Source organism: Lepidothrix coronata, unplaced genomic scaffold (genome assembly GCF_001604755.1).
Source record: "Lepidothrix coronata isolate B3197 unplaced genomic scaffold, Lepidothrix_coronata-1.0 Scaffold22, whole genome shotgun sequence".
Classification (NCBI taxonomy): domain Eukaryota; kingdom Metazoa; phylum Chordata; class Aves; order Passeriformes; family Pipridae; genus Lepidothrix; species Lepidothrix coronata.
Window position 1 is genome coordinate 3,108,986 of NW_016690202.1, and position 20,007 is coordinate 3,128,992.

Below are 20,007 nucleotides of genomic sequence, written 5' to 3' on the forward strand. Positions count from 1 at the left end.
TGGGGACAGCGTAAAACTTAAATCTTTATTGAATGCTATAAGGAGTGGTATTGGCCTGTCATCTTTGATACCCACATATGTAGATTGCACCAGTGTGGCTTTTCCAGCCACTCCAAGAGCCAGCATGGAATATGGTTACATAGAAGCTTTCATTCTACTATGTCTTAAGAAATGATCTTAGGTGAGTACAGCATTTAGATGTGATGTGATATGAGGGTCATGCAGCCTGGACTGGCTGTGATTTTTTTCAGGAAATGTAACATCCATTCCAGTTGTTCCAGAGAGTCGTAGCTATCTTTGTACTTTGGATGGGTTGGGGGAAGGCTTGGGATATGCAGTCCTGTCTTTGATTCCATCATGTAAGAAATTGTAATTAAGAATTTTCTTCCACCAGAAATGCAGTAGACATACATTTTCAACTGACAAGTCATTTTCCTTATCTATTAACACCCTATTCCATGGCTTGTTCAGACAGGTGTCATGATTGTAAGTTTGTGCTTTCAGCTTTTCCATACTTCATTTTTTTTGCCCGGTTTGGTGAAGTGCGCCTAACAGCATTTTAGCATTAGTCTTTCTTTGGACCACATCCAGAGTCCCCTCATACAGTTGGCTGTATAAGTGAGTGTTGAAATTAGAAAAATTGTTAGGATTTTGCAGGAATTTCCTTACCAAAAACAAGAGGCAGGACAAAAAGCCGTTCTGGTACTTCCAGTCAGTGGCCACAAATACTATTTGTGTAACTTATATGATTTGAGAAGACCCTTCAACCATTAAGCAATATATGGATTTTGCTTAGAACTTAATTTTTTAGCAGAAAAAATAGCTCCTTTGTCTTCTGAGTTATAAGTGTAGTTCACTGAGCTTTTAAGAGCAATGTAAAGCAGTCAGAGGGGTTTGATAGCTATTCTGTTATTCTCTTGACCTTGCGTGGTCTCTGAATGATGTTCTCTGTAAATATTCAGGCTGACTCACCTGAGGGTGTATTTAAGCAAAGTCAATAACTTTCTGTGAACTATCTCATTGCCATATTTTGGAATTACATGAGTCGATAATTGTTGGACAAATTAAAGAATCTGTTCTGTTCCAGGAAGCCTTTTAGCAGTCCTCCTGCTGGCCAGTCTACACTTGTTACTCTTCAGGTCGTTGTTAAGATGGTTGATCTTCCTGCCTTCCTAATGTCTTGTGTAAGACAAAAAAGTCCTCACTTGGCACCTGCACCAAGGTGTTCTTTCCCAGAATCTTCCTAGTGCTGTTAATGTCCACTGTATGTCAATGGTTTGTTAAAAGTTATAGCCAGTGTGCAGATAGTTCACTAATAATACCCAGTCTTCAGCTCACCAGTGAGAGAACTGTTCTGCAGTTCACTTTCTGCAGTGTCTTTCTTAATCATTCCTAGTTTGCCTTAGGCTTTATATAAAGGCTCCTTTTTCTGTAAAAGGTGTATATATTTTCTGTAAAAAGTGTATAAAGGCTTATATACTTTATAAAGCAGATAAAGGCTCCATTTTCCATACTAGAGGAGATCTCTCCTTTATGTACAAAGGCACGAAAAGCAGATCCAAGCTCTTTGTACTGAAGTGTTGGAATTTGGCACCTGCTGTTGCATTACCCTCATGCTCTTTCATGTGTTGGCACGTGGCAGCCCTACCGCTTAGAGCTTGCTGATGTGCAGGTCTTGAAGTAATTAAACTATACTGTTTACAGGGGTATTGAGAGTGGTATACTGAGCTTCACAGTCTCCGGAGCAGCACCCTGTTTTATTTAATGAAAAAAGGGAGTTGTTATCAAAGAAAGATTAAAACTGTGAGTTGAAGCTAAAATACCTTGTGTTTTGGTCCTTTGATGTATAAAACATCTTAAGTTTGAAGCATTCATGTCTTAATTGCATGGGTATGTTTTCCTTCTGGGTGAGTGTTGTCTTCCACAGTCTTATTTTTCAACATTTTTCTCAAATAGTATAAATAAAAAAAGAATACTTTTGTGATTTATTAGTAACGTATGTAATGATAGAATCTAAAAATTCCATCTCCCAACTCAATTACAGAAGGAAGAAGGTAGGCAATTGGTAATAAAACAAACAAATAAACAAAATTAAATACTTTGTTTGCGAACTTGTTAATTTTTTTTTCTTTAGATACTTCAAGAGGCATACACAGCTGAGCAGTCTCAGTCTCTACTGCAGTGAGTATAATACATCACACAGGAATTTCAGTCAGGCATACTGTAATTAAACAATTCCATTATACATCTATTTGTATGTTATTTTATTCCCAGTGTACTATTTAGAAACAGTTTTCTTGTTTGCTTAGTGAAGGATCTATATTTATGTCACAGGTAGTTCTATGTTCAGTATGTACCTGGATTTATTTATATTGATGATATTACCTTTATTGGTTTAAACCAACAAGAGTAACAGAACTTGGAGAAAACCATTAGACAAACAAAAATTTATAATAAATAATATTGGACCTTTTGTTCCTGGAACCTATGGAAGGATTTCAGGAGAAGATGGATTTATAACAGAAACACAGAAAGAACTAATGAAAAACAAGAAGGGCCATTTTTTCACTTAGAGAATGAATGTGCAAACATAGCTAGTTCCATGTAGGAAATCCAGAAGTCTTATTTGTTGCATGTCCTTGTAAAATAAAAGTATGCCTCTGAAATAACTGCAGCTGTTTTCATGGATAATGGTTAGCACAGAATTACATAAATAAACTCAAAGTACTGTAAAAATTTTTGTAAGGTGAGCAGATTACAATTCTTTAAGAACTTTTTATTGTATTACTTAATTCTAGGGGTTGGATAAAGCATTCATCACCTACTGAAAATATTTCTAAGTCTGATTTTTCACTAAATGCTGCAGTAGAAGAACAGCAACTTAATTCTGTAGGTATGTCGTACAAAACTGGAAGTTGTTCTAGCTGTGCCAGAATAATTTGAGAAAATCATTTGAGAAGCTGAAGATGAGTATCCATGTAGATTTATTTGAAATATGATATGTGTGCTTTCCAACAATTGTTTGGTTTTTATAGTCATAGACTAGAAGTTCTGGTTTTGTAAGTGTTCTGCTAGGATTGTTTGAAGAGGTAGCTGTTTTCTCAATCCAGTGCTATATATCCAGTATAAAATTATTTCATTACCGTGGAATTTTCTGACAAAAGTTACAGGCCACACAAATATACTTAGTACTCAAGTGCCATATGGTTGTGTAAGCTAAATAGGTCACTGAGAGTTCCCAAATGTTTCTTACTAACATATCAAAGAATCAGAGACATTTCTAAGAAAGGAGAAACAGAAATGCTACTATTCCCCGTGTCTGTATGTCACTTCATGCTACTTTAGTTGTGCCTCCGTTCCTCTGTGCTCCCAGCAGTGCAGGACTGCCCCATCTATTTAGTTGTCTTCTGCCTTTACCTTATTTTTGCTAACCCTACAGAAAAACACTCACTTTATTTCTGATGAGGAAATTGCCAGGGAGTCACATGAATGTCAGAAGAGAGTAATAGGAGCAGGGGGGTTGGGATCATCCCTTTCCAGAGGCAGTAAGTTATTAGGTTATTTCAGCACTATTGTCTAATTGCATTGTAATTGTAGAGGGCAGGGGATAAGTCTTATCCTGTGGAATGGGTGTTAATACCATCTGCTGACAGTCTTTGGAAAGACAGGCCTCTAAACCACAGTGAAGATATGTGACAAAATAGCTCTGGGATATAATTTAGTGGCTAACAGAGCCTGACTAGAAATTTTATTTTCAGTTCCATTTAGGGAACATGACTATAGTAATTTTTAAGGTTTGAAACTTTATACTTAGGAAATAGTGCAATTTTTTAGAGGCAATGAGAACTTTCAGAAGTGAAAAGTAAAACTGAAATATTTGTCTACTCTCCTTAATTTAGATATGAAATTGAGTGAATTTCAAAAGGATTCAGAAGAAAAGGTAAGTGTATTTTTACAAGAGAATGTATATAAAATATCATATAATTTATTTAGCATTATAGAGTATTTTACTGAAAAATGCCTGTTTCTTTCATTTTAAAAAACAAGCACATAGCTGTTGAAACTGTCACTAAGCTCATTAGGTGAAAACACCTTTAAAGCTAAACTTTATTTTCTGCTTTTTAGGTAAGAACTGTAGTTCCTAAGCTTGCAGAACACAAGGGTAGGAGCACAGCAGTAAAAGGGAAGTGGGGAAGACGTCATCATGACACAGAATTTGTAAGGGCTGTTACTTAAGATAAGATAAAGTAATGAAGACATTTGAGTAGCTTAAAATGTTTCCCACCAATGAAAGTTATGGGAAAGGCATTACATTTGGAAGGTTTCTGAGGAGGAATAGATTATCTGTAATTGTCCTTCTGACTGAGGTAATAGTTGGGGAAAAAACAACTATTTTTGATAAAATTCACCAAAGGTAGATTTGAGATCAGTATGGCAAATTGTTCATGTCTTGCAGTAAATACCATTGATGACCAGGGCCAAGTATTCTTTGTCTTGGAAACAAGGGGAAAAAATTTGAAATCTCCTAGGATTTTCTTTTCTGAAAAATAGGCAGCTATAAATATAAGCCTATAATACCAAGTTTATTAAATGAAACATTCTCATTGCACAGAATTAGTCCAACAGAACAAAATCTAAATGCCTTGAAAAAGAGGTTGTCTTTGATTAATAGCCTCTGGAGAATAGGCAGATTGAGTGCGTTGAGAATATCTCCAGAGAGGATATTTTAGGAGCCTGGAGAAAGAAGATTGGAAATAGTCACTGCAGTGAATTATACTTTTTGCATATTGGCTGATGTTGGCACTGGCACAATCTGAGTCCTGCAGAAAGATCTTTAGTGAGAGGAACCAAGGGCCACCCCAGACTGATTTGCAGCAAGGGCAGAATGGACACCTTGACAACCAGCAGAGAGTCAGTGAGCATCTTAATTCTATGTGTCCCTGGAAACACAAGATAAATCTATAAATTAAGATAATCTGCATAGAATTCTGACACCACAAAATTAGTCTTGCTGGGTTTTCTTAACCTTGATGACGTAGCAACGCTGATTTCTATTGTGGTCAGTCTGTCAATAGTGGGGTCAATACTGTTCAACATCTTCATTTAGTGGCCCGGAAAATGGAACAGAATGCACCCTCAGCAAGTTCAGAGATGGTACTGGGAGGAGTGAGTGATATACCAGATAGTTGTGTTGGCATTCAGAGGGACCTAGACAGATTTGAGAATGGGGCAGAGAGAAATCTCATTCAACAAAGGGAGGTGTGAAGTACTACATCTGGGGAGAAATAACTTCAGGCACCAGTACAACTGGGGACGAGCTGATTGGAAAATAGCTCTGCAGAGAAGGACCTGGGTATCCTGGTGGACCCTTTACTTTGCTCTTGTGAGACCTCACCTGGAGTACTGGAGTCCAGCTCTGGATGCAGGAAAGATGGACCTGTTGGAGTGGGTCCGGAGGAGGGCCACAAAGATGATCAGAGGGGTGGAGCACCTCTCCTATGATGAGGACAGGCTGAGACAGTTGGGATTGTTCAGCCTGGAAAAGAGGAGGCTCTAGGGAGACTTCATTGCAGCCTTTCACTGCTTAAAAGGGGCTAATAAGAAAGATGGGGACAGACCCTTTCCTTGGAACCTGTAGTGACAGGACAAGGGCTAATAGTTTTAAAGTAAAAGAGAGTCCATTGAGATTAGATATAGGGAAGGAATTTTTTATGATGAGGGTGTTGAAATACTGGAATATGTTGCCCAGAGAGAGCTGGTAGGTGCCCCATCCCTGGAAACATTCAAGATCTGATTGAGTAGTGTTCTAAGGAACCTGATGTACTTGAAAGTGTTCTGGCCCATGGCAGGAGTGTTGGACTACAGCCCGTTCTGTGATTCTGTGATCTTCCATATGAGAACAGGCTGATAGAGCCAGAACTGTTCAACCTGAAGAGAATGCTGAGGGGGATCTTACCACTGTGTATGAACATCTGACAGCTAGGAATGAAGATAAGGGACACCAACTTCTCAGTCGTTCCTATTGATAAGACAAGAGGAAATGGACACAAATTCAAAAGAAATTGTGAAATCTGAAATCCCATCTGAACACAAAAACATACTTTTTAACTGAGAAGGGGTGTCAGACACTGAAACATGTTTCCTAGAGCAGTTGTGCATTCTCCACCTGTGTCCTGACTGGACATGGTCCTGGGCAACCTGCTGCAGCTGACATTGCTTGAGCAGCAAGGTCAGACTAGTTGGTGTCAAGAGGCCCCTTCTGCCCTCAAATGTTGTGTGATTCCCTGGGCCTTTTTCCTGTCCCAGTATATTGCAGTAGTCTTCAGCAAAGCACTCTTATAGAAGCTGATAATGTTGATCTCTCTGAAGGCTTAATTCTTCTATAGTGATTCTCTTGCATGTGTGTATTGAACAGCTGAACTTCTTTTACTCAGAGCTATCAGACACAGTAGTCCATTTAATATTTCTACTCCACCCTTATTATTTATACTGCAATATTGGTAATTCCCTTTTTGTGTTGTAACATTTGTAAGACACAGGCTGTGACACCCAAAAGCCTACAATTTCTTGATAATTTTCACATTGTTCTCAAACATATAGGAAAAAAGTCCTTGTGTGTCACGATTCACCAACACCAAGGTGATGTGAATGTCCTGCTGGCTGCTGGAGCTGCCAGGCCAGATTTAACCTTGCTCATGTAGTGCGCAAGGAGAAGTAAACATCTAAGGCTTGGCAAAGCCTGGCTCGCTCACTGGCCTTTGATGCAGTACATGTATTAACATACAGTTTCTTTATCCATGGTCAAGTTGGTTTTTTTATGAAACCTCTTCTTGACTTCCTTGTCTACCTGTTTCCTTTGGTGCTAGGTTGTGAATCAGCTGAGGCTGGAATTGACTGTGTCTATGCTCAGCTGTTACTCAGTGCATGCTTTCTGGGTAAGGTGGAGAGGGAGACAAGACATTCTGGGCTGATGCTAGGTCACCAGAATTTGTGCCTGGGTTAAGGAGTGCTGTGATTTGGGTTTGTACTGCAAATAATTGAGACATGGGAATAGTGGGATTTAAATCAAGTTTTTTGAAGCAGTGTGACCAGTGGAAGAGATTCACAGATGCCAGGACATGGTTGGCATAAAATAATCAACAGCATTATGCTGAAGTGGTACATTTTTTATGTAGAAACCCCTTTTTAAAATAATTTGCTTGAAGCATACCTCTTCTGGTGGAAGATGGTCCTGAACCTGTATTTACCACAGTGTTGATACTTTACTGCTGAACTGCTGACTGAGGGGGAATCCTGTTCCTCATTTGAATGAAACTTAGGTATTTTCAAACCATATTTACCAGGCTGGGATCGACAGAAGAGAGAGCTCCCACTTTTGATTCCAGTCACAGCTGGCTCAGCTTTGCTGCTTCGGCAGCTCCTCTGTTGCTTTTCAACAGACGATTGAAGGTACAGGGATCTTAGGCACTGGGGCTTTTAAGTGTCTTTGCGCATAAGTGGCAGCTGAGGATGGGTTTTAGGGAGGGAAAGTTTAAACTTCTTTTATGTTCTGCAGATTTGAATTATTTGTAGAGAAAGTCCCACAGGATTTTACCAACAGAAATGAGTGCTAAGGAAGTTAAAGCATCTGTATTGGACAGAAGTTTTTTGAACATATCACATGTAGGGTTTGGATTTCAGTTGGCATTTGGGTTTTTAGGATCTTGCAAAATTAATCCTTCGTTGCCTGCCTTCTCCATTAATATAAATGTAAGTTTCACCTGCCCTTTACACTGAGCATTTTTCTTAGGAAGTTTGTAATGTACATACATGCTGTTTATACCACAGTTCTTCAAGTACAGAAAGTTGTGCCAGTAGAGGGGTTTTATGCAGTTGGTTTATAGTCTGCATACATTAGAGAAGTGGTCTAAAAAGAAAGTGTAGTTCAGTACAGCAAAGTAAGAAATAGTCAGTACTTAAAAAGGAAGAATTACATACAAAGATATAAGATAGGGAACAGCTGCCTGAGGAATAAGTTTTCAACAAAGAAGCAGGGATTTATGTTTACTTACAAACTGAATGTGACTCAATGCTGTCAGATTTCTGCCCTGTTTTACTGTGTGTGAGCTTTATTGAAATCATGTTACCAGTGGTTAAAGGTTTCTTGCACTGCCCCGTATTACCACTTGCTGGCAGCAAGACTCTAAAAATGCATTGAAAGATATTTTCTTAAGACTAGTATTACTAAGTAAGAGCACTATTATATACAAATGTTATATGGAAAAAAATATGGTTTAGGTTGGTGGAGGCACCATACTTTCTTCTGCAGAACATTTGAAACAAGGATAGGGAAAAAAATAAAAAACCTATGTCTTGGTATAAAAACAGGTGCATCTGTTGAAAGCAACTCAAAGTGGTTAGAAAAACAGAAGCAGTATTACTTTTCCAAGAACAGTTGTGCCTTTGTGTTCTGTACTCAGTGTGGAAACTCAAATATGCAAACTTCTTGAACTCCTAAGCTTTTGAACTGAAGTTCGTGAGGCACAGATGTTCCACATTTGTGTGGGATACACATAATCAAAACTCATCTGTTATGTTTTACTAACTACGTGGTTTTTATTATTATGAATATACTCATTTTCATTATTTTTACTTGACAGAAATTTTTAATTACTTTCTTTTAAAACCTTTTAATACCCTCAGGTCACTGGCAGTGACATAGTATCTTTAACAGATCTAGTCTCTCTTGCTCTGGATTTTCACTGCTATGAAAGCCAAGAGCTGAAGTGGTCTACTTTTGAAACTGAGACCGCAGTCTAAGCCTTCTTGCAATTGTGTGAAGGAGGGCTTTGAGTCTTGTAGTTTACGTAAAAATTGATAATAAAATATATATGTATATATGTAGATGACTTCTAAAGTGAATATTAATTAAATGCTTTCTAGAAGAAGTTGTTCCATTACTTTTTGTGAACTTTTTTTTGTTTCAATTTTTAGATTTCACAAAAATTAAGTAGTGAAGATCTCTCTCCAGAAATAAGCCTCTGTCTAGATGGCCCTGTGGAAGACGTAACAGTTCTAAATGAACAGACACCAGAAGATACATTTCAGCATGTTTTGGATGATTGCCACAGAACCTGTGTGACCGCTATTGACATTGATAACATAGTAGAGGAGCATTCCCTTAATAATGATACAAATCTTTCTCTGACATCCCCAAGGAAGATTTTCATGGATGTATTCACTGAACAGAGTATAGAGACTGGTGGATTTGATGGCAGCGCTGTGTTAACATCCCCTGGTGATTCTGAGAGTCTTAAAGTGATAAACCCATTGCCTGACAAGTTAGAGTGTCAGGGTCATGCCTTTTCCACTGATCCATCAGCAGCTGAGAGCAGTGATGCCCTGCCGGTAGAGCTTGTGAGGCCTCTGGATGCTTTTTCAGGATCTGTGGTACAACCTATCACTCCTATGGTGCCAATTGAGAGACAGCTTAACACCGAGGGAGAGCAGCTAAATTCAGAACCCAGCATTCCCCAATTGGATGATGACTGTACACAAATAACAAACATGATGGACCCTCAACTTGCTACAAGTCAGGTGAAAGAAATAAATGCCTTCAGAGGATCCAACTCTCAGAGGACAACAAATGAGCAAGTATATACACTATTTAATTCATATTTGGAAATCCCTGTTTATCATAAAATGTTTTATAGTAGCCAAATTGCTTACAGATGTGAATCTTAGTAAAGAATAAACTGGCATCAGTAATTTGCGTGTTTAAATCACTTAAGTTGTTTTTGTTTTAAAAGTCCAGTAGTGTATTTTCTGCTTTGATATATCCATGTGATGAAAAAGTTCAGCCTGCTGGGACAGGAAATACTGTTAAAGTTAATTCAGTGACTGATGCGGAAGTCTAGAATCAGCATGGGAATTTCAAAAACTCTAGATTCCTACCCCATACAGTTCTATTTTTTCTCCTGGCTATAGTGTGCTGTTTTCTTCTGTCACAGTTCTCACTGCTGTAACTTACAAACGCTTTGCAAGTACTATAAAATAAATTCAGCTGTGTCTTTTCTGTAGACTGGAAAGGTTACTCAATGGGGATTTTTTACACATATGTTTAGAAGTGTATTTATTTGATTTAGTTGTGCTTATGTGAGACTTGATGAAAAAATTAAGGCATGGTTTTATGTCCATGTCCTCCCCTGAAGAAGTCAGTGAATGTATGGATACAGCGTGTGATCCTTCTTGTTATGCCTTGTGCTGCAAAGGTGTTCTGGAATAGGTCATTTGTATTCAAATGCAAAAGTCTGGAGAGGAGCATGAAAGGAAAGCAATGCCATAATCTCTTCCTGTTTAGATTATAATAAGGGAAAGAGGACGACATATAGGAGATGTATCTTTATGCTACAGAGTGTAATAGGCATCTCTTGTAAACCTGTAATCTGGTTGTCTGCTCTGTGTTGTCTTTGAATAATCTGGAGCTGCAATTCAATGATCAGTTATGTATAGCCAGCTATTTAAAGTCGGTTTGCAACCACTTTACTTCTCCACAATGGTATAAAGCATCCAAAAACTATGAGTTAATTCTGTCTTTTCATAGCGGTATTAACTGAATATCATAGCGTGTAATAAAATGTGCCACAGACGTGGCAATTTCAAGGTGCTGAAAGGTCTGTCATATAATTGTCTCAGAACTATAGCACTTTACAAAGCTTTTTAAGTGACATATTGATTTCTGAAATTTGTAGCACAGCTGTGTGAAGCTTTATGTATAGATTTACTCAAAATCACAGTTAAGATTATGAAGCAGAGTCTTGTGGAAATGGGTATCTATAACCTCTTGTCGATTAATACTCAATTTTAGCTTTTTTTTTTTGTGTTTTCACCTGGTGTTCTTGAAGGCAGGAAGTAAGGAGGCAATTTAATGAGAAAAAAATCCCAGTTAATATGTTAGTAACTGTTGAATTCTAACAGTATATTCTTCACCTTGGTCTTTTCTCATTCTTGTTTCTTCCGAGTATTCTTGTGGTGAAACAAGTACCCTAAAGAGGAGAGCCTGTCCTGTCCTGTAGATGCAGTCAGCGTGCTAGATAGCCCATTTCTTTTAGTATATGATGTCTTATAAAGCAAGCATGAGGTTTCTTTTCATTGAAATGTTTTCTTCTTCTTCTCTAACCATCAAAAAGTACTGCTGTGATAGTTTTGTAAAGTAACATATTTGATTTTCCCCAAGTGCCATAGAATCATTAAGGTTGGAAAAGACTTAAGAACATCAAGTCAAACCATCCAACTCTGAACCACTCTGTTCACCACTAAACCATATCCCCAAGTGCTACATCCACATGTTTTTTGGACACTTCCAGGGATGATGGTTCCACCACTTCCCTAGTCAGCCTGTTCAAATGCCTGACCATTCTTTCAGTGAAGAAATCTTTCCTAATATCCAATCTAAACCTGCCCTGGCACAACTTCCGGCCATTTCTTCTCATCCTGTCACTTGTTACCTGGGAGAAGAGGCCAGTCCCCACCTTACTACAATCTCCTTTTAGGTAGTTGCAGAGAGTGATAGGGGCCACCCTCAGCCTTCCCTTCTCCAGGCTAAACAACCCCATATCCCAGGTTGGTATGCATCATCCCTTGATCCAGGAGGACCACTTCTGGGAAAGCAGTTCACTTCCTGCATAGCAGAGTAGCTTCTCTGCTAAATATGTCAATTAAAAAAATTAATCAATGAATTCTCCATTTCTGTCAGTATCCCAGGAAAGGACTAACAAGTCCTCCCATGTCATTGAGAAAGAATTTATATGCATGTGTGTTGAGGGTGTGTCCTAAAAGCTTTCAGCATTACTCAAGTGAGTAATGAACTAATGAGTACCCAGGTTTCAGCAACTTGAGCGGTACACGACAGCATGTTACACTCACTTGCCTAAAACGGGGAATAAACTCAAGTAACTCAAATTAACTTGCATGGGATGACCTGTCTTTAGGCTGGGATTTCTCTCCATTACTGTTAGGATAAGTCTCTGGTATACATGAATCAATTGCACCCTCTAGGATGAGTAAATCACTATCATCTTTGAAAGTAACTCTTCCTCTTAGTAGTGGGGGTAATGAGGATGCCTAGGGACATCTAGTTACCTGGCTTTTAGAAGGCTGAAGGTTAGTAAAGTGAATCTCACCAATAGTGTCTGTAGCTCAGGGATGGTGTGTCTTTAGAAATAACTTCTCAGTTAGGAGTCACTGAACTTCGAGTGAAACATGGTTCTTACCCTGTGTCTGTTTCTAGGCTTCTGCAAGGGTGAGATAAGATGGGCCAGCTTAAGACATCTAAAATATTATCTGACTTTTTAGGACAGGAGCTCATGTCTATAGGAAACTGAAATGAGTCTGTTAAGTCAATTCATATGTCCAGATAACTTTCAGATAGAACAACTTTTGTTTGCTGTCAGCCAGCCGAGATTTATGTTTTAAGTTGTGATTCTGAGTATCCTAATTCTCTTGGCTATTTCTGTCAGGAGCACATGGTATGGCACACTACTTCAGGGGTGCCTCTCCTATGGCAGCCTTTGTCTCTCTTATCTGTAGAAATCCAGTTATTCACTTAAGCAACACCTCTGTTGTCTGTGAAGACACGTACAATTTGTAAGTGTTCTTGGAGCTCTTTTATATACAGCTCTTGTTTTACTGCATGCTTACTGGTTGCTTGTAATATTTCTTTCTTTTTATCACAACCTGTGGGTGATCAGCAGAGAGAGAAAGAAGTAATTCCTGATTACTGGGATGCCACCTCTAATAAAAAGCAAACTGGTGAGGGACATTCACATTCAGTGGAGCTTACAGCATGTGCAGAAACAGCCCAAACAATATCAAGGTAAGTGAAGAAGTTGAGAGAGACCTCCTCAGGAAGGTACAGAGATTGTGATTGTGTTTCCTCTCATAAAATACTTGAAGAGACTCAGCAGAGAATGTCTCACAGTGGCAGTATAACATGAAACAAACTCAAGGATTCTGAGTATGAGAAATTAATGCATAATATTCTTAATTTTTAAAAAATATTAATGTAATAAATACAATGCATATAGAATACTCATTTGTCATGTGAATGAGTTTAAAATGATCAAAAAGTAAAGGTTTTACCTTTTATTAAAAGATCTGGAAGTTCGTTTCTCCTCTGATTACTCTTTATTAAGTACTACCTAAGTTAGCCTGTGTACTTGCGTGCTGTTACTTCCTCTTAAAATCAGATACATTCATATTATTACCTCTACTGTCAACATTGTTTTATATAGAGAATAATTTTGTTGATTCTAAGCAAATCTCTTTGTCAGTAAAATTCAGAAATCTACTTCTAAAGACAAGGAGAATCTAGAAACCAGAATATGGCAAGAAATAATTCTGAATGAGTATACAGAAGCTAATCGGAGGAGCAAGAGAATTGACAACAAACGGAGTAAGATATTCTATGCTGTTATCATACAGATTATTTTGTTATTTGAAAAACTATACTGAATCAAATACAATTAATAACCTTTCCAATATATTGTGGCATGAATTTCTATCTTAAAGGTGGTAGAAACATTCATTTTAATAATTAAAATTATTGATAATTTCCCTCACTTCTGAAAACCTTCATATTAGCAACCTAACAGTTAACTTGTTTGCATAAACTCCTTAAGAATCATGAGTTTTTCAGGTTGCAATTTTTATCACAGTGTTTTATATGAAAAAAAATTACAGTGTATTCTGACAAGAAGAGAAATGTTTTCATGCAGAGTGAAAAAGTATATAAACGACACGCATTTATATATCCTTTTGTCATTTAGCGTTCTGTGTGCAACTTCATTCTCAGGGCTCTGCCATCCGCAAGAATTGGCCTCTACAGAAGGGTTTATTCTATTTTGAATGCCTGGTGTTGTTATCCTGTCTGCAGGATTATAGGGCCTTCACTACCACAGTTATGGAGCATCTTGTAAAGTATTTTTCTTTGTGATGTGCTTTGTCAGACAGAAAGATTACTATTTTTCATCCTTTGAAGATACATACAGACAAGTTCTTTACCTCACTGAGGAATTTTGTAGGAGGATAAAGAATCTCCTTACTTATGTCCTCACTCCAGCACCTTTAAGATTGGGATCTTAAAAGTTGTTTTTTGTGGGTTTTTTTGTTTTTATTTTAAAGACCACTTAGTTGGGATTTATCCATGAATCTACAGTCCTTTAAACATCTTACAAAGTTTGGAAGTATTTGAACTGTAACAGCTACATTATAGATCTTACAAAACATGAAGAATTCTGCCTCCAATTAACAAACCTTCTCTTTTGCAGGATTTTAAGTATTCCTGATAGAAGTACTATGTTGATGAGACTTAAAGTTGAATGAGTAGCTGCTCCTCTATTTCATACTGACTTACTAGTTTCCACTCAATAAATAGGCTGTTGGTTCTTTAGCATGATTTCTGCAGAAAGAGTTGCAATGCCTGTAGAGGTAGCTTTGCGTTAAACCAGTGTAGAAGTTTATCTCCTTTTTGTGTCAGACCTAGCAATCAAGAGCCCATGAGTCATCTTAGTTTGGTAATTCTCTGAGAAAACAGCCCGATGATAAGTTTCATTTGGGCTGGCACAAGGTCAGGCACATGGAAGGCACTAGGGAAGGCAAGGTGGAAGTGATGGGAAATAGGTCCTCTTAAAGGAGGAAGTTGAATCAGGTAAATTGCAGCATAAAACTGCACCTTGTTCTGTGTATATCTATGCAGTTTAATCCCTCCTGAACTGCTTGGCTAGTTTAGACCAGCTTTGACTAGGGTGCAGGACTCTCACCGCTGCGACCCGGGTTCGATTCCCAGCCCCCCGGGCAGATGGAACTCATCAGCCTTGTAAGGCAATCCATCTAAGAGAAGGTCACTCTAAACAAACCTACGTCCTGAGACCCTCACTGCCACTGTCCAAGCTCGCTCGGCCCCGGCAGATGAACCTCAGGATTAAAGGGTGGGCTCAGTTCAGCGCACGCTGGGTCTCACCTAAAAAATCCACTGCGCAGGCTCGAAGGGTTAATGACCTTTCCCAAATCTTCGCTCGCGAAGACTGGCCATTATTATATTATGGCTAGTGACTGCATATCTGAAATGCTTAAGGTCTTGCAAGGCTGGGCAGGTAGATGAGAGGGACTGTCCATGTGCTCAACTGAGGGAAGGTCCTGAATAAACCCATATCTGTTAGATTCCAAAAATCTACATAGACTTAAGAACTTAAGAAGTTTGAGAATTAGTCTGAGTTCACAGTATATCACCATGCACAAAACAGAGACATCAGGCTGTGTGAGTTACAGCTCTAGAAGAACTATGATTTTTAAGGTCTATTTCTTACACCTGGGCAGAGTTTTAGGACCAGTGAGACACACCTGCTACAGCCTGTGGAGAGGAGCAGTGTATGTAGCCTGCTGTCCCAAGCGTTTTCATTAGTAGATGAAATAATGGCCTAGGCCGTGTACTGTGTTTTCCTGCAGGCAGTTCTGCTGTTCTTCTTCCCTTCTTTCTTCCCTCTCTGTTTTTCATCAGATGCAATAGCCAGGATGCTCTTCACCAGTTTCAAGGGATGCTGGAATGGCACTTCTAGTGAAGTACAGAAGAGCTCATCTATGTATTGGAAATAATTTCAGCCAAGATGAAAACTGTGATGAGTGCATAATGGGAGATAGCATTTGTTTTGTAAAATAATAAACTAAAAATTAAAAATAGTATCTTTTACATTTTATTTTTTTACATTTAGGCCTCATATTCACCTTCCACTCCTTGCAGAAAAGGCTGAGCTGGTTGTGAAGTAATGGGAAAAGGTAGTCTGAGGGAGCTAATCTCAATCACTATCCGAATGTAAAAACTTCCTCACAAAGCAGAGGTTTTAAAAGAAAAATTATTACAAAATAATGGTTGATAAATTTGAGTTTTCTTAAAAGTTAAATTATTGAATAACTGACTTAGTTATTGAGATGGTCTCCTTACAATTATTTGTATTGCAGAATAGCAGTTTTATCATCCTTTGGGAAGCAATGCACTTTGCAAAAATGTCATTAGAAAGGAAGAAGTCTAAAGTTAACATACCTTTACAAAGTCATATTTCTGTGTCTTGCATTTCAATGGCATTTTTGTTATGGAATTCCCTATGGCTTCTTTTATTGAATGGTATTATTATTTAACTGGTGATGTGTTTTTTGAGATATTCATTTCTACTAGATTGAATGAGCATTTGTTTCTTCAGAAAGATCATTTACCAACTGTAATACAAAGTGCCAAAATAAGAGAGAAAAGGTATTTTTCTGTGCAGCAGAGCTTTTAACATTATTTTTCAGAACGAGAAGCCTTTGGTAAGGGTCTGGCTCGCCCTCTTACACTTTCAACAATCCACAGGAGGAATGTGTATGGTGAGAATTTACTGCATAGAGCTGTTACTCATCAAGATGTAGACCTTTTACGTAAGATCATAAAAGCTGGTGGAAATGTAAATGCTCAGGATTATTCTGGTAAGTTGCAGTTGTATTAAAATACTATTTTCAGTGAAGTATTCACTTGTAACTAATAAAAGCATATATTATGAGTTTGTGCAGTGGACAAGACTAGGTTTGTTACTGGTCATTAGATTATTATATTTTTATTGGTTTCACTTGGTACTTGTTCATGGTAAAATACGTAGATCTACTTATAAAACTACATGAGAAAAGAAAATTTGGAGGGAAAAGTAAGCACTTTAAAAATTACATAGTGATGCAATTAGGTTTACTTAGCCTTAATTCAACAGTTCTGTGCCTGCTTATCACAAAGCAGTCCCTAATTAAATAATCAACTTCATGGGTTTGAAAGTTGGGGTTATTTTTGTCCACTTCAGTGACCAACTTGAGACACCAAGATGTAGATTTTTCAGTTTAATTTTTCAGGGACTTTGATTTTGCCCATTAGATCTTAAGGGAACTTGTAGTTTTATAATTCGGCACTGTCCTGACTTTTTAAGAAAGTCGTGACTACTTGGTATTTTCCATTTTTCTTTCATCTTGGGTGTGAAAAAAAAAGGAATGACAAATAGTGGCCAGCTGTTAATGTTTTGTTTGAAGCAATTCACCTTATCCAGTTTCATGTGTGATACTCTGTGTTAAAGGCTTTGCACCTTAAGTATCACTTAGTTTTTTCAAATATAAGACTGTTTCTTATTTGCACTTCCCCATCTCCTCCCTTAATATCTGATAAACTTCCACAACAAAAGAGAAGATTGTTTCAGACGACTGGCTCATTTGGTAGAAAACTTCAATTCTTAGAGTGTTTTCATACCATGCTAGTGGCTAGGATTTCACAACTGTTCTGTGGGAAAGGAAAAAACTCACATTCTGCAGTTATAGGCTATTGCATAATGCAGGCACATAACAGTCCAAAATTAAGTTAAAAATTATCTGTCTTCTGGAATATACTGGGAGATAGATTGGGTCAACAGCAGATTTCAGACTTTCGGAGTACAGATGTTTGAGCTAACAGTGACTCATAATATGTATTAACTTGTGCTAGAGGCAGGTGAGAAAATATTTTGTTGGTGGGGTTCAAAGCCCCATGCTGACGACAGAGAAGTGCTGATAGTGCAGCCACAGTAGACAAGTATACCAAAGTGCACTGCTTCTAGTTTTTGCTGTCACAGTTGCTTCCTTTTTCTGCCTTTTTACTGTTTTGCCAGACCATGATTTCTTCATTCCCCAGGCTCTGGTTGCTGGTTTTTTTAGTGCAAAAACAGCACAGCTGCACAAAGTATCTTTTAGTTGTACTCCTTGAAGAGATGAGAGGTTAACCTGGCCATGCTTCTTTTTTTTTTTTTTTTTTTTTTTAATGAGGCAGGTATAGTCAGAAAGAAGTAGTTGCCAGACCTGTGCCATTTTGACATGCACTTTCATCTTGATCTCTTTGGGAGTCATTGTTCCGAATTATATTCTGCCTCTGTACCTGTTCTCTTCCTTTAAAGCATCTCACCAGTGATTATCTATATTTTAGTCTAGTATTTTTCCTTATTCCTGTGCTACAATATTCTGCTTCAGTACTTTGCTGAGTTCTTGTGATCTTCTGTTGTTTGGTTTGGGAGTTTTTTTCTCCTTTTTATTTCCTGGACATCAGCATGTAGGATATGAACAGCATGTTAGAAATGCTGTCTTGTGCTCTTAGTTTGAGTCTTGATTCACGGTGTCTCAAGGGATCTGAAAAACAGTTGCAGTGAAACTTGTGTTTCTTCTTGATCTGGAGCATGCACAGCATCCTTGCCTCATGTCGCTAATCCCTAAGAATTATTAATTGAATGTGTTGTAGGTGCAGTTTTTTGGGGCCTTATTATTGTATCAGATAGAGGATACATTTTACTGAGGGAAAAATTAATACATTCCCTTAACTGAACCTTTTAATTCTCCCCTTAACAGATTTCATAATAAACACAATTTGTAGGAATATACAATATTCCAGGTTCAGCTGTGTATAAGAGAGCCTTGAGAATTTCTCTCTCCAGTGAAATTAAGATAATTTTGCTCTATGGCAGCAAAAGAGTTTCATTAAGCCTTATTAATTCACATATTTAGTATGTGAATTAGGCCCCGACAACAACCTTCTGATAATGGAAGAGTAAGACTGTTGATCAAAATGGTCTTCTGGAGGGCATGCTGATTTGAGAGTTGGAAGATAGGAAGTCGAAAATCCTCTCTGTTTTTCCCTTATTTCTCTCACCCTACATGTTTAAGGAGCTGATGCATGGCCATGCTAAACTCAGTTCAAAGGTTTATATTCCACGTTTTTCCTCAACACATCTTTCATAGAGTAGAATTCTATTCATCTTTCATAGAGTAGAATATGAACCTTATTCCATATAGCTAGGAATGAAGATGGAATTTCAGTAGAAAACTTTTAATTTATTTGGACACTCAAATTATTCTTGGGTAGTCTTAAAAAACATTTCTGTTTGGTAATAGTTCACGTCTTTATTTTTGTAACTTCTTTCTTCCTAACCTGCTTCAGCATAGCTATATAAATAAGAGTGCCATGAAAAACTATGTTGTTCTTAAAACAGCATATATGTTTTGTTCCAGGAGAAGTTACCAAGATATGGGTCAAATAATTCTCTCATTTCGTAACAGAACTACCAAATCTAAAACTAATGTTGTTACAGCAGCGTCTGCTTCTTCAGTAGGCACAAATTTTGTGAAAAGCAAGAGATCTCCCAACCCTTGTGACTTTTTCATAAATATTTCTTCATACAACTTACTGTAATGCATCAGTTTGTACCTTTTCAGTATACTCTCTGAAATCTTTATCAAATAGGCAACCTAAACTGACATAAATTTTTTGGAATTTTTTTACCCAAATGTGAAATACATGCTTTTCTTTTTCATAGGCTTGACTGCACTACATATAGCAAGTGTGGAAGGCTTTTATGGGATAGCAAATCTGCTTTTGAAAGCAGGTGCTGATGTTAATGCTGCAGAAAAGGAACAAATAACACCGTTGCAAGATGCAGTTAAAGAAGGCCATTATGAGGTATATTCCAAATTGAACACAAATTATGATTTAGTAATACAAATTATTGTTGTTGTTGAGTCCAGAAGGTCACATAATGTTTTTGCATGTGGCTGGTCTTTTCAGATTATAGGCAAATTCAGGAGCTTGCAGGTCCTTCCTGCTTGATTTCTGTTCAAACCGTTCCATGCTTTACAGGATTTTTCCCAAAGGAGAAATTAATTGTTTTTCTTACTGTTGAGGACAGTGTACTACTGAGGAATAGATTGCCACTGTTTAATACATGATTTTATAATCACACATATATGGCACGCTGCCACAGCCATGCACACCCTGTTTTAACACGTAGCATGGAGGGTTATGAAGGCATAGCTTTATATTTTGTATGGTCTTAAAACTGAAAGTTAACTGAATAGCGAATGTGAAATAATTGTAAGATTTGTTGCCAAGTGTTGTGGTTTCATAAACCTGTGTCTGAATTGTGGATCCTCTTTCAGTCTGGCAGT

The 20,007-nt window shown here is 37.8% G+C and overlaps 1 protein-coding gene across 13 annotated transcripts in view; it reads left to right on the forward strand.

Annotated features, from left to right (window-relative positions):
• ANKRD31 (ankyrin repeat domain 31) overlaps positions 1–20,007 on the forward strand; it is a 61,906-nt gene that overhangs the window by 5,197 nt on the left and 36,702 nt on the right. For 6 of the 13 annotated variants that reach the window (XM_017808267.1, XM_017808262.1, XM_017808257.1 and 3 more), the window contains exons 4-11: positions 2,135–2,181; positions 2,799–2,893; positions 3,900–3,940; positions 8,974–9,633; positions 12,729–12,853; positions 13,311–13,432; positions 16,324–16,494; positions 19,380–19,522. In XM_017808267.1, coding sequence (XP_017663756.1) covers positions 2,135–2,181; positions 2,799–2,893; positions 3,900–3,940; positions 8,974–9,633; positions 12,729–12,853; positions 13,311–13,432; positions 16,324–16,494; positions 19,380–19,522 — 1,404 coding nt within the window. Of the gene's footprint in view, positions 1–1,704; positions 1,804–2,134; positions 2,182–2,798; positions 2,894–3,899; positions 3,941–8,973; positions 9,634–12,728; positions 12,854–13,310; positions 13,433–16,323; positions 16,495–19,379; positions 19,523–20,007 lie in introns of all 13 variants that reach the window. The other 7 variants (XM_017808263.1, XM_017808265.1, XM_017808264.1 and 4 more) reach the window with 5 other exon arrangements.